The sequence below is a fragment of the Mesocricetus auratus genome, unplaced genomic scaffold (genome assembly GCF_017639785.1).
Source record: "Mesocricetus auratus isolate SY011 unplaced genomic scaffold, BCM_Maur_2.0 Super-Scaffold_100004, whole genome shotgun sequence".
In the NCBI taxonomy this organism is placed as follows: domain Eukaryota; kingdom Metazoa; phylum Chordata; class Mammalia; order Rodentia; family Cricetidae; genus Mesocricetus; species Mesocricetus auratus.
Genome location: NW_024429189.1, coordinates 29,161,726 through 29,175,292, shown reverse-complemented (window position 1 = coordinate 29,175,292; position 13,567 = coordinate 29,161,726). Strand labels below are relative to the sequence as shown.

At 42.2% G+C, this 13,567-nt stretch overlaps 1 protein-coding gene and 2 long non-coding RNA genes across 5 annotated transcripts in view; 1 reads left to right on the top strand and 2 right to left on the bottom strand.

Moving 5' to 3' along the window:
- Ly75 (lymphocyte antigen 75) overlaps positions 1-13,567 on the top strand; it is a 134,054-nt gene that overhangs the window by 49,733 nt on the left and 70,754 nt on the right. For all 3 annotated transcript variants that reach the window (XM_040744842.1, NM_001281884.1, XM_040744841.1), the window contains exons 16-23: positions 1,051-1,165; positions 2,567-2,602; positions 3,722-3,897; positions 5,646-5,713; positions 5,879-5,958; positions 6,542-6,681; positions 8,781-8,886; positions 9,313-9,473. In XM_040744842.1, coding sequence (XP_040600776.1) covers positions 1,051-1,165; positions 2,567-2,602; positions 3,722-3,897; positions 5,646-5,713; positions 5,879-5,958; positions 6,542-6,681; positions 8,781-8,886; positions 9,313-9,473 — 882 coding nt within the window. The remainder of the gene's footprint in view (positions 1-1,050; positions 1,166-2,566; positions 2,603-3,721; positions 3,898-5,645; positions 5,714-5,878; positions 5,959-6,541; positions 6,682-8,780; positions 8,887-9,312; positions 9,474-13,567) is intronic.
- Positions 1-13,567, bottom strand: part of LOC121140359 — a 62,506-nt gene that overhangs the window by 5,125 nt on the left and 43,814 nt on the right. Inside the window, exon 2 of the long non-coding RNA XR_005877149.1 lies at positions 10,108-10,214. This is a non-coding gene — a long non-coding RNA (uncharacterized LOC121140359). The remainder of the gene's footprint in view (positions 1-10,107; positions 10,215-13,567) is intronic.
- LOC121140360 lies at positions 744-3,725 on the bottom strand. Its single transcript, XR_005877150.1, has 2 exons — positions 3,628-3,725; positions 744-1,227 (listed from the first exon to the last, which is right to left on the bottom strand). It is a non-coding gene; the product is annotated as an uncharacterized LOC121140360 (long non-coding RNA).

Sequence of the window (13,567 nt, the reverse complement as noted above, 5' to 3'; positions counted from 1 at the left end):
GGTGGGGACGAATAAAATTGAGGAGAACTCTGTCTTCAGAGTGACTCTCCTCATGGTCAGCATTGCAGCATTGCCTCATTTTATAGGATTTCCAACTCAGAGCAGGTAAAAGCCCCAGAGAAGCTGATGTAGTTTTTGGAATTGTCTAGAAAGCTGATGCAATGAACTGGATTTGAACGGTACATAGACCTCCCCGTGTGAAGAGATTTTAAACCTACTGAAAACAAAACAAATGAATAGAGGGTGCAGTACAACCAGCACCAGGAAGAGCCCAGTCAGGGCCATGTTCTCCTGTCTGGAAATGTGTGCCTCTCCCACCACAATACCCATCGGTTTGGCTCCAAGAGCAAAAGGATCCTGAAAGTGATGGTGGTTCCTCCCAGCTCATGCCTTCAACATGCCTTTTCAATCCTGAGCCACGTGCATAAATGGGGTGCACATCCTAGAAGTGGCACAGCAACACCAAAGCCAGAGCTTCGGCTGCTGGGCCCGAGTCTCTGCCACTTTCTGATCTGCTCTGTTACAGTCTGGCTTGGATACCATCAAAATAAGTACCTGTTTCTGTTTAGTCTTTCTCAAACTTGAAAAGTGCAAGATGCCCAGCATATGATATACACTAGCATATAATATATACTAGCAATATAGTATGCACTAGCATATAACATGCACTAGCATATAATATACATTAGCATATAATATATACTAGTATAAAAAAACTTCTGCAACACAGCACAATCAATGCATACAAGGAAAAGTTTTTATTGGAATTTTAAAAAGAAATGGAAAAAAGCATAAAGTCTAAAGTTTCATGTCAACAACAACAAAAAAGACAACAATTAGCATTTTGGGCATAAACACGACTTTGTTTCCTTTGTCACTTGGAAAACTCTTGCACAAAATTTTACTGTTTAAACATCCCATGCCTTCATCTGTTAATTTTGCATGTATGGTGGGTGCTGGAACTAAAGTAGAGATGGAGACTGTAGCTTACAGTGTTTGCAAAGAGCTGCAACAGTTTCAGAATATCCTGCCATCCTCTTCCTCCTTTAGGTACTTGACAATGCTTGGCTAAGAACCTGGTATTACTATGATGAGAGAAAATTTGGTTATTTGAAGCCTTTTTCTTGTGATGCAAAACTTGACTGGGTGTGCCAGATTCCAAAAGGCAAGTGGTAGTTACTGCTTTTCTCCACCTTCAACACTGCAAACACTGGGCTAGAAGGTAATCTGGGAACAATAATAAAATCAAAATTTGGCACATTCTTGTAAAATTTAGAAGCAATTTTCACTGAACTCCAATATGCTAATATTTCATGTAAATTAAAATTCAAGAAACCAGTTAAAATGACAGTAGAGCTTGCAATGACAGGGAGGAGGCGGGAGAGGGGGCCGTCAAGGAATAGTGGTCCACACCTGTAGACTCCAGCACTCAGGGGCTGAGTCAAGATCACCAGACTTGGATGTCAGCCCGGGGGCTACGTAGTGACACCCTGTCTTTGACAAGTTTATAAACAAGACGCCATGTACAATTTTAACTGTCTTATAGCACCATGGGTGAAAATTATCTGAAACAAAGAGTGCTGTCTCAAAGAGAAAAACTAAACACATGTGTTGTGTAGGCAGTCTCTGAGGAGGGGCTTCTGATGCTTTGGGATTTCAAGACCCACATACATTTCAAGACCACATAAAACGAGGCTCACCGAATGTACCCTGTGATGTCTAAGGTTAAGCAAGTTATATGTTTACTTGAAGTCAGTGTGGCTGCAGGCGATATGAAAATGATGTGGGAAAGCACTAGGGTCCTGTGAAAGCCGTTGTCCTGGTGCCTCTTAGGCACAGAGTACAAAGCGGAGGCTTGCAGAGGCCACCATCCCATTCAGAGCGTTGCAAAGGCAAGTGTGCAGGCATCTGGATGCTGGCCCGCCCAGTCGCAAAGCCCAGAATTCTGTGGAGCATGCTGTGTTTCCTGCTTCCATTCCAGAGCCTTGAGTGACTTTCTTATTCGCCTCAGTCTTGCTTAATCTTCTTAAAAGAGCTACTACTACACTGTTGTGTACCATCTCGGGAACTGGTAAATCTGCCCCATGTTTACAGACTAGAGACTTGGGTTCCATCAAAACAGTGCAGGTCCTTCCGGTACATTGCCTGGAGCATGGTGTGATGGTGACAGGGCCATCATTTGCTGTTTATACTAACTGCTGGCCATGTGTTCTTTGTGGCCTTGAAAGCCTTCAAGGACAGCTAGCAAGTCTTTCTGTTCTTGTAAGAGGGATCAGACCCATGGCCTTGCACATGCTAGACAACTGCTTTACCATTGAACCATATACTTAGGGCTAGACTACTAGCAACACTTAATTAATATTTCATTGGTCTACCTTTTTAGAGATCAGCACTAAAGCAAGCATTAGTGTAAACCCTGAGATATTCCACTCAGAAACGACTAACTCCACATTCCAAAGTGAACACGCCCCCACAAGGCCTCATATCACCTTCGCGGCTCCATTTACAGGATGCATGCTTTGTAAGCCAGTACTAACCATAAGCCATTGCCCTCTTCCTTACACAGGTAGCACTCTCCAAGTACCAGACTGGTACAATCCAGGTAAGCCGACTATTAAAATTAGCCAAAGCTATTGCCTTCTTTTTTGATAATGCATGTAGTTTGTTGTTAATTGCTAATTTTCCTCACATCCTCAAGAGAAACGCCTGCAGGCAGCAGGGGCTACTACTACACTTCATCCCATGTTATGGGATGAAGCAGAAGAGATGGGGTTTCCTCCTCTGTGAGCACAGGGCAGTCTAACCACTTGTTCCAAAGTCCTTATTTTGTTATAGGCAGCACTGCCCCAGGCCAGACAGCCAGAATCTTAGTGGATTACAGTGTTAAATTAGCTGAGATAATCATATTTTGTCTTAAAACCTTGAAGCTCCAGCTGGGAGCCTACAGCATTTTGGTCCCGTGGTGATACAGGATATCCAGTGTCAGGGAGTAGGTGATGTAATCAACTGTTCATGGTGGCCAGGCAGTTAAAGAGGAAAGGAAAGTACCAGGGTCACGGTGCCCCCTTCAAAGACACATGTGGGAGCCTGCTCCCAGTCAGCTGGGTTGCCTGAGTAGGGGCGAGGAATGAGGGGTGGCAGACAAGAGAAGCAGAGATAGAAACGCCAGACAGCCCCAAGTTTAATTTAGACCCTGCTTACATACAGACAAGAGGCAGAGCTGAATAAAGAGCAGTATAATCAGTTAACCAGCTCCCTGCACTGTCCTTGAATGGAGGAGCCGCCAGGCTCACCATCACGTGAGTCCTGCTAGCAGCCAGCACCTTCATTCCTACCTCTGTGTGCATTTCGGCTGGCATCAGAAGCTTGCTAGTTCAATAATATGCTCTCTCCCATGGACTTAATCACAACTTTCTAATGGCTCTCAAGAAGACTGAAACAAGCAAGCTCAACCTCTAATGTCTTATAAGTCAGAATAGAATCCAGATGGAAACTGAGTCACTTGTGGACTCCTACAAACACACTTCACTATAATCAGACCTCCTACTAGGCCTTACCTCTTAAGTTTCTTCCACCTGCCAATAAAATCTTGGGTTAAGGACCAGCAGGCCTTTGAGGGACACTTACCTAAATGGTAGTGGTTAGTACATCCATTTGGAACACACCTGTGCTTAGCCATTTTGTTTGACCAGCACAGTGGTAATTCTGTTTTCTTCCTCAGAGCGCACTGGAATCCACGGACCCCCGGTTATAATTGATGGCAGTGAATACTGGTTTGTTGAGGAACCCCGCTTAAACTACGAAGAAGCCGTCCTGTACTGTGCTAGCAACCACAGCTTTCTTGCCACGATAACAACTTTCACAAAACTAAAAGCTATCAGAGGCAAGATGGAAAATGTAATTGAAGCAAACGCATCTTGAGATTTTATTTATTTTTATTTTATGTGTACGAGTGCTAGCCTAAAGATGCCTGTTCTACATTCATGTATTGCCTACAGAAGCCAGGAGAGGCCTCTACTAGAGCTGGTGATGAGCTCCAGAGTAGATGCTGGGAATTGAACCCGGATCCTTTAGAAGAGTAGCCAGTACTTGTAACCTCTGAGCCATCTCTCCATCAAATGCATTTTAATTTCTTATATTTACATTTACTTCACTAAAATGTTTCTGAAGTCTATAAAATCCAAATCTTAGCCATGCATGGTAATATATGTCTATAATCTTAGCACTTGGAAGGCTGGAACAGAAAAATTGTGAATTTGAGGCCATACCAGTCTGAACTATATAGGATGACACACAGAGAAGGGATTGGGGGACAGTGGGTAAGGGAGGAGGGAAGAATGGAAGGGATGGGGAGAGAGATTAAATGCTCATGCAAAATATGATTTGCTTCACAGCATCCAAAAATCATTGTTTCATGCTAGGAATGCTGATAATACACAGCAACTTGGTAGATATTTATCAGCAGAGAATGTAAATATCCCTTATTCTTTTTATTTATCTATTATTTATTTATTCTTTTATATGTTACATCCTGTCCACAGTTTCCCCTCCCTTCTCTCCCCCGCAGTCCCCTTACACTCTTCCTCTCTCCCCAGATTCATTCCTCCTTTTCCCTTTAGAAAAGGCTTCCCAGGGATATCAAGCAAACATGGCATATCAAGTTGCAATAAGACCAGGCACCTCCCCTTATATTAATACTGGTTGAAGCAACCCAATAGGAGGAAAAGGGCCCCCAAAGCAGGCAAAAGTATCAGAGACAGCACATGCTTGCACTGTTAGGAATCCCACAGACCACCAAGCTACACGTCCTTAACATAAACATATATGCAGAGGTCCTAGGTCAGCCCATGCAGGCTCCCTGATTGTCGGTTCAGTCTCCATGAGTCCCTACGAGCCCTGCTTTGTTGAATAATCCTTGTTCTTTATAATTAAAAAAATTAATTTCCTGTTTCTACTAGTAGAAAATTAAATTAAAAAATAAGGCTATATTGCAAAATAGCTTTGGGGAGGGAAATTAATATTTTTAAAAATTTATAATTAACCATAATAAGACACTATATGCCCAATTAATATGTTGATCCAAGTATATATGGCTATGATTATAGCAATCATTTTCTGTATCCCAATAGAACCTATGAATATGTAAAATTAGTTATGTCCAATTATTTTTGATGGAAGGTCCTGGTGTATATAATTTTTTGAGACCAAGTAATGGAGTGTTGGAAGGTTTTCATGATGTGTGGTTACAGAGTATTTAAGTCTAGAGTGTTGGGAGGGTTTCATGATGTGTGGTTACAGAATATTTAAGTCTAGAGTGTTGGGAGGGTTTCATGATGTGTGGTTACAGAGTATTTAAGTCTAGAGTGTTGGAAGGGTTTCATGATGTGTGGTTACAGAGTATTTAAGTCTAGAGTGTTGGGAGGGTTTCATGATGTGTGGTTACAGAGTATTTAAGTGTAGAGTGTTGGGAGGGTTTCATGATGTGTGGTTACAGAATATTTAAGTCTAGAGTGTTGGGAGGATTTCATGATGTGTGGTTACAGAGTATTTAAGTCTAGAGTGTTGGGAGGGTTTCATGATGTGTGGTTACAGAGTATTTAAGTCTACAGTCTTCTAGCATATCCAGGTGTGCGGTTTCTTTTCAGCTATCTGGTGAAGAGCAGAAGTGGTGGGTGAAAGCGAATGCGAATCCAATCGATCATTACTTTCTGAGGTATGTAACACCATAGATCGATCAAGATCCTATGCATGCTGGCCTCAAAAAGTGGCATAAAAATAATGTTAGCATTAAATGGATAATTAGAATAATTTAGACTAAAGGAAATGGATAGGACATGTAATTACATTGGGAGTTGTCACATCTCTTCCTTTCCATCAGGACGCGACCCTTATGGCACCGTTTTTCCATGCTGCTTGATGAAGAATGCTTGCAAATGTCAGCCAAAATGTGGCACCTTGGTAAAGTTGATTCCGACTCTTCAGTCTTGACCACATAATATGTGAACTTCAAATTCGGTTACTGCCTTAATCTGTCTTCCTTTTGATGAATAGTCAGTGGCTTCTTCTTAACTTACCACTGATGACAATGCTCAAATCCCAAAGAAAATCTCTTCCCAATGTGGGTATTTTCAGTTCTTTTTATCCTCAAGTCATTACTTCAAACTAAGCTTAGCCCTCTCATAATTGATAAGCAGGTAGATGGATTTGCAAGGGAGAGCAGGTGGTCAACTCTCTTCCTGTTTCATGCCATCATTCTTTGGATGGTGTGGTTGCTTTACCAAGCCTGTTAGTTTTTACATGCAATATCGCTGTCCTACGATATGAATAATCATAGAGGCAGAAATGAGCAGTAAAGCCCAAGAATATAACTATCAGGAATGACTGCTTGACAGAGCTTTTCTTGAGGCTGAGGGTAGACTCCAGACCGTCTCTAGCACCAAAAACCTGTATGATTAAGAAAGGAACCCATCTTTATTAGCAGGTTTTCAAGTTCACTGAATGAAAAACTCTCATCATCGCAATTCCGGCTCTCCTTTTTCAGACTTAAACAAACGAGCAGACTGTAATGACAAGTTGCCGTTCGTCTGTGAAAAATATAATGTATCTTCATTAGAGAAATACAGTCCAGATTCTGCAGCTAAAGTGCAGTGTACTGGGAAATGGATTCCTTTCCAGAATAAGGTAAAAAGAGAATTGCTGCACTGTGCAAAACATGATTGCTTTCATGCTGCTTGTATGGCCTGAGGTAGGAGGGACCCCAATCAGGCACCTCTCTGACAGGGTCTCCCACATGTGTGTTACCAGAAACACAGGTGGTATCAAACTCATCTCTAAAGTCAGCGATGCCTACAGATCTTTGTATTTATTCTATTGTTTCCAACACCAAGGTTGCTGAAGTTGATCCATCAGTGGCCCGCAATCCACTGAGTTACTCACAGCTAACCCTACTCGCTGAGGAAACTGACTCCATTTAAGGCCTTCTTCTCCCCCAGAGGGGAAAATCCAAGTATTATTGTGTAACACAAATAATAAAAACCCAGAGACAGATATTGGGGTTCAAGCTGAAGCAAAGCAGCCACCCACTAGAGAGTTCTCACCTCTACCAATGCTCAGACCGAAGGGGCGGTCTACTGAACCTCAGATTGCATCTGTAGACTGCACTGCTCTTCACCAAGTCTCAGAATCCTAGACTGCTTCTGAGTCCACACTGAGCTCCTTATATACTCTCTAGTGCTGGGATTAAAGGCGTGAGCTCTATTAGACTGATTCACTCTCATGTAGCCCAGGGTGGTCTTGAACTCACAGAGATCCACCTGCCTCTGTTTCCTAAGTCCTGTGATTAAAGGTGTGTGCCACCACTGCCCAGCTTCTGTAGCTAACTAGTGTGAAGAAAGGCTTTGCATTCTGATCTCCAGGCAAACTTTATTAAATCATAAACAATTTTTGTTGTTTTAAAATACTTAAGTCAGAGACCACACATATATTTTAAAATACTTATCTTTGATTTTGTCCACACAAGAGTCCAATGATGAAATAGGTTTGGGGAATGGTGAGTTCTGTGCCTGCCTCTTTGGGAGTATGCGCCACACTGCTGTTTTTATCTATTACAAGATTATTGGGGCCGGGCGGTGGTGGCGCACGCCTTTAATCCCAGCACTCGGGAGGCAGAGGCAGGCGGATCTCTGTGAGTTCGAGGCCCGGCTGGACCGATAGCCTCCGAAACAATACAGAGAAACCCTGTCTCGTAAAAACCAAAAAAAAAAAAAAAAAAAAGATTATTGGGTTGCTAGGAAGAAACTGTCACCAAATGTTAACACATTTTTTCTCTCACTTAAAAGAAGTTTTAAGGGGTGCAGGCTAGGCTGGTATAAGAACCCCACAAAGTCATCAGTGGCAGCAAGCTCCTTGTTTCTGCTCTGTCGCCTTCAATGTTAGGAATGGAGTTCAGTGTGGTCCTTTTGGGACTGTTTCTGGAAATCACCCAGGGACTTTGCTTGTGGCTCAACTTCATTGAACCTCCCAGGCTAGAAGAAGACTGAAGAAAATTGTAGAATGATTCAGGGAACACTGTTTGAGACAGGCTACTTCACCCTAAGCTGATCATAACCATAGAGAAAGGAAGAGAAGTATTTGACAGTGGAAGCGAAGCTGGGACCATTTTGACTTCTGGGTTAGTTGTGGGGAGGGGCAGTCGGGAGTGTAGCTCTATCTCAACTGTGCTCCCAGCAACATTTTGACTTGAAAAAGACAAGTAGGGCGATATTTTTAATTCCCCCAAGGTGCTGGAACTATGCGAATTCATAGTGATATACACTTGAGTTAAAATGTTTTACCCAGAAGAAAAGAGATGTGCTTAATATCAGGAGTTGATAACTAAGCCCAGGTTTTGATGTCAGATGGAATAGAATTGGAATGCCCATTTTACCACTTTGTGGTTACTTTGCTTATGGGTCAAGTTGCTTCACTTTGCTGTGCCTGAGATTCCTCATTTGTTTTGAGAATTAAATAACCATATCATGATATGGTTAAATGAGTACAAAAACTGCCTTCACACGTAAGAAACACACAATAAGTGAAAATCTTAAAAAATGCATGTAATAGCTTGAAGACTGCTCGTCACATGTTCATGTTAAAGTATACATTTGAAGTATTGTGATAGTGCTCTGTTAATTCCCATAGCTCACAGATTGATAGCACTGCTCGAAATGGAGAGGCATTTTCTGCTTGTGTGGTTGTCCTGTGTCTGAATCTGAGGCTTCATACGTGTCTCTTGTTTGCAGTGCTTTCTGAAGGTCAAATCTGAGCCAGTTACATTTTCTCAAGCAAGTAGCACTTGTCATACCTATGGTGGCACCCTTCCTTCTGTGCTGAGCAAGAGCGAACAAGGTACCAGGGCTGCTGGGAAAGCATGGTTTTTGTTTCAATGCTGGTGATCACACTTAAGACCTTAGCACCGCTGGGCAAGTGCCGTGCGCTGGGAACCTTGTTCGAGTTGGAAGCCGAGTTGGTTTTAGGAGGCTGTGGGGAACTAAAATAAAACCATATAATTAAACTATTTTTCCATAAAGAAGGCAAAAGGCTGTCCTGATAGGTAATCCAAATGCTTTTCTACTGGTTTTCCATTTATTTGTGTGTGTGTGTGTGTGTGTGTGTGTGTGTGCTCACATGCATACATGTGAAGAGCAGAGAACAATATGCAGGAAGGAATCTGTCTTCCTTTCCATCATGTGAGTTCTGAAAATCCAACTCAGGCTGTCCCAGCTGTCTGTCTCTCTGGCCCTAACTGCTTTTCTAAAAATTTCTTTGTAACAGATTTTATTATATCCTTGCTTCCGGAAATGGAAACAAGTTTGTGGATTGGTCTGCGCTGGACTGCCTATGATAGAATAAGCAAATGGACAGATGGCAGAAACCTGACGTACAGCAACTTTCACCCATTGCTGGTTGGTCGGAGGCTGAGCATAGCAGCATATGTGAGTTATATTTCAATCATCAATTCAGTGCTGGGAAATCACTAAATCAAGAAGAAAAGCGCAGGACTGGGGATATAACTCACTTGGTAGAGTGCTTGCCAAGTAGGCACAAATCCTTGGGTTTGATCTCCAGCACCACATAAACCAGGCAGCTTGGCACAGGCCTATCTGTAATCCTAGCACTTGGCAAATAGAAGCAGGAGGGTCAGAAGTTCAGTTACCCTCATCTGCCTCATAAATTTGAGACCTGTCTCAAAACATGTTTAGTAATAATAATAAAGGACTCGTCTGTTGCTTAGTTCCTACTTCATGGCATGATCCAAACAAGCAAATTAAGGGAGATGGAGTAAAGAGTGGTTTCCACAGGGCAAGGAGGTTGGAAGGGTGATGCCGGGGGTGGGAGGCTCCTTTTAGAAAAGTAAAAATCTTCTAGCTGTTATTGAGGTGATGACTGCACAGTTCTGCACATATTCTCAAAACTACTGGATGCACATGCTAAACAGGAGAATCTCAGCTCAGTACAGCTCTGGGGACCACAGCCTTCAAGTGGGCGGCCTGGTTTTCAGAGGCACAGATGCCCTAGCACATGCTACACAGCCTTGTAACTGTCCAGAAACCAATACAAATGTTTTACCTGATGTGCGGGGTGTCAGTGCTCAGTCTCTCAAGATGAAAAGACAAAACTGACCGCTTCTTTTTCAGGTGAGGTATCATAGACTTAATTTCTGGTTGATGTTCTCACTAATGGAAAAAAGGGAGGGGAAGAGTGTATTATGAAAAGTAAAAACCCAGAGACAGATGTGGTGATATATTATTTATAATTTATTAAAACTTACCTGAGGATTCAGAAAGCAAAGTCAGCCTCAAGATATAGAGATCAGGCAGGCAGTGGTGATATACAACTTTAATCCCAGCAGCCAGAAACTGGGAGGTACACACCCCCTAATCCTACAACTCAGGATTAAGAGGAAGTCAGATCTCTGTGAGTCCAAGGCCACCCAGATCTACACAGATTGATCCAGTCCTAAAGAGAAACAGCTCACCCAAAGATGATCTCAATACCCGAGGTCACACACTTTTAATCCCAGCACTGCAGGGGTATAAGAGATAGGAGCAAGGTCTTCAGTATTCAGTATCAGGCATTCATTCTCCAGCCATGCTGAGGAGAGGAACAGGATCAGCCCATTAAGCCCGAGGTAGTGGTAAGAGCTAGTGGCCCGCTACTTTGCTTTTCTGTTCTTCAGCTTGAAGTTTGAACCCAAATTTTAGTCTTTGGGTCATTTATTTTTCATGTTACAGACAGATATTGGGGTTCAAGCTTGAAGCTGAAAACCAGAGAAGCAAAGCAGCCAAGCCAGTAGATCTTTCGTCTACCGAGCTGAAATGGCAATCCTGTCTCCACGATTCCTTAGAAGCAAAAGCTCCCAGTTCCTATCTCCTCCTCTTTATATTCCTTTCTCTGGCCTGTCATATCTTCCAGTCTCCACCTCCCTAGTGCTGGGATCAAAGGCATGAACTCTGTTATTCTTCACCCTTGTGTAGGTCAGGGTGGCCTTGAACTCATAGAGATCCATCTGCCTGTCTCCTAAATCCTAGGATTAAAAGTGTGTACCACCACTGCCTGACCTCTGTGGCTTGTGGCTGACTTTGCTTTCTGAGTCCTCAGGCAAGCTTTAATAAATCATAAATAATATATCACCACAGAAGAGGTCACTATATTGACAGTGGTTACACAGACACTTTGTGATTGCCACAACAGTTAAATTCCTGGCGAGACTCTGACTAGATTCTAGGGGACACTTGTCAGTCAGCTGATTTAGAAATGTGATATACAGCATCTCATCATTTACTTTAGATCACTGTGAAATTTTATATGATTCTACCTTCCTTTCAACCTCTGAGAATGGCAGTCTTCTCTTGATTGTCTTGCACATAGTTAGAAAGCTGTGGCCTGAGGGTTTTTGTGTGAATTTTTTCCCCCTATAGCAATTACTTTTGGTTCAAGTAACTGTCATGCCTGAACAATTGGGGGGGGATCTGTTATGAACCATGGTTTCAGGAGGTTTCTGTCCATGGTGATGGGGTACACAGTACAGCACAGGAATTCACAGTGTTCTGGACAGGGAGCAGAGTGGGCTGCTCCTCTCTGGCTTTCTTACTTCCTCTAGTCCCACACCGCCCCCCACCTTTTGTAAGGTGTGGGTGGGTCCTCAGCCCATGAGATGGCGTCACCCACATTTCTCCTTCAGGTCTTCCTCTATGAAACAGTCCTCACAGACACCCAGGGAGGCACCTCATCAGTGTTTTGTTTTTGTTTTTGGAGACAGGGTTTCTCTGTGTGTGGCCCTGGCTGTCCTGGAACTCACTCTGTAAGCCAGGCTGGCGTCCAACTCAGTGATCCTCCTGCCTCTGCTGGGATTAAAGGCTGGTGCCACCACTACCTGGCCATTTTATATAGGTAGTTCTGAATCACTCCAGTTCACGGTAAAGATTAGCCAGTACACACCCATCTCACTGAATTTCTTAACCACGTCTCAAGATTTTGTCACTAGGTCTTCTGGGGATTCTAAGTAGGCCATTTGTAATCTGCATAAAACTGTGACCTTATAGTCACTATAGCTACTCCTCTCACCTCTGACTTCACCACACCTTCTAGGACTTGCGAAAACGGAGCACAAAGGGAGTGGTTGCCACCTCCCTACACTAGATCTGGAGGTTAGCAGACCTCTCTACAAGCTTTTGTTGGTTTTATTCTGATAGCTGTGAGACTTAGCATTCTGTTACAGGTGTATTTCATATTTCTTAATGGGAAGAAGCATTCAATTCTAAGCCTTGTTTCTGTCATCTGCGAATTATCGCATAGTTTTCCCACTAGATGACTGGCAGGTGGTTAAGACAAATGAAGAGATTGTGTTTCAGGCACCAAATCTACTTGTTCTGAGTAGATTATAATTTTTCCTGTCGTGCCAGCTTGGGTTTGTTAGTGCTTGTTTGGGAATGTTTTCATCTCTGTTCATCCAGTTGATTTTTTTTTAAAACTGTATTATCGGGTTTTCTTATGATAGTGCTACAAACAAACTGAACTTGTCTGTGTTCTGGAATTATGGCCCCCACCAGCACTAATGAAGAAACTGTGTACAGAATGCTAGAAATATCTTTAATGGTAAAGGGACTTTGAGTAAGAGATGAGGAGCCAGCCTCAAATCCTCCAAATGGGTTTATGATGCCATTGGAGGATTATTTAGAGCTTCCTAAGATCGACTTTCCACTCTTAAGTTCCAGAGCTCTTAGTGGGTCTATATTGGCCTTCTAATGATTGTATAAAAATCATATTTCAAGTTTTAGTCCAGTACACATAGGTATTTTTCAATATCCGTCAGTGTAAATTACCAGTTTTCTCCCAACTTCCTGGAACATTAAGGGGCTTGACAGTTCCTTATGATTAAAAAAAATTGTCTATATCATTGACACTCTTTAATGTATTAGAATACAGATGTGTACAATTTGTTTGTTTTTCAATCCCTATACCTTAGTTTGTGCAAAACAAAATCAGATGCATATCTTCGTTTCTTTGCACTGTCCTCTCTAACCTCTAGTCCTGTCCTTCACTTATAGTTATTAATAGTACTTCTACATTCTTCTATCCTGTCTCTCACATTGAATTGTTCATTTAATTTCCCTTTTTCAAATACACTTAATAATACATATTTTCCTCTATATAAGTTTTAGTTATATCCTCTTTTGGATATCTCTCATTATTGTCTGCAATTACCTGATTTCTATTTTGGTTTAATATTTATTTAGTAATTCAATTTTTTAATCTGTCCTCCTGGCATAAGCTTGTTTTTTTTACATATGTTTATTTCTTTTGTGTATGTATGTTTGTATGTGGGTTCATGACACTGCTCATGTGTGGATATCAAAGGACAACTTATGGGAGTTGGCTTTCTTTTTCCATCACATGAGATCCAGGTGCCAAGCCTCAAGTCTCACGCGCATGCACCCACACACATGCTCATGAGCATACACCCAAACATGTACATACATGAAAAGTATTAAATTTAATTAATTAATCAATTTTGCTTACTTGGATT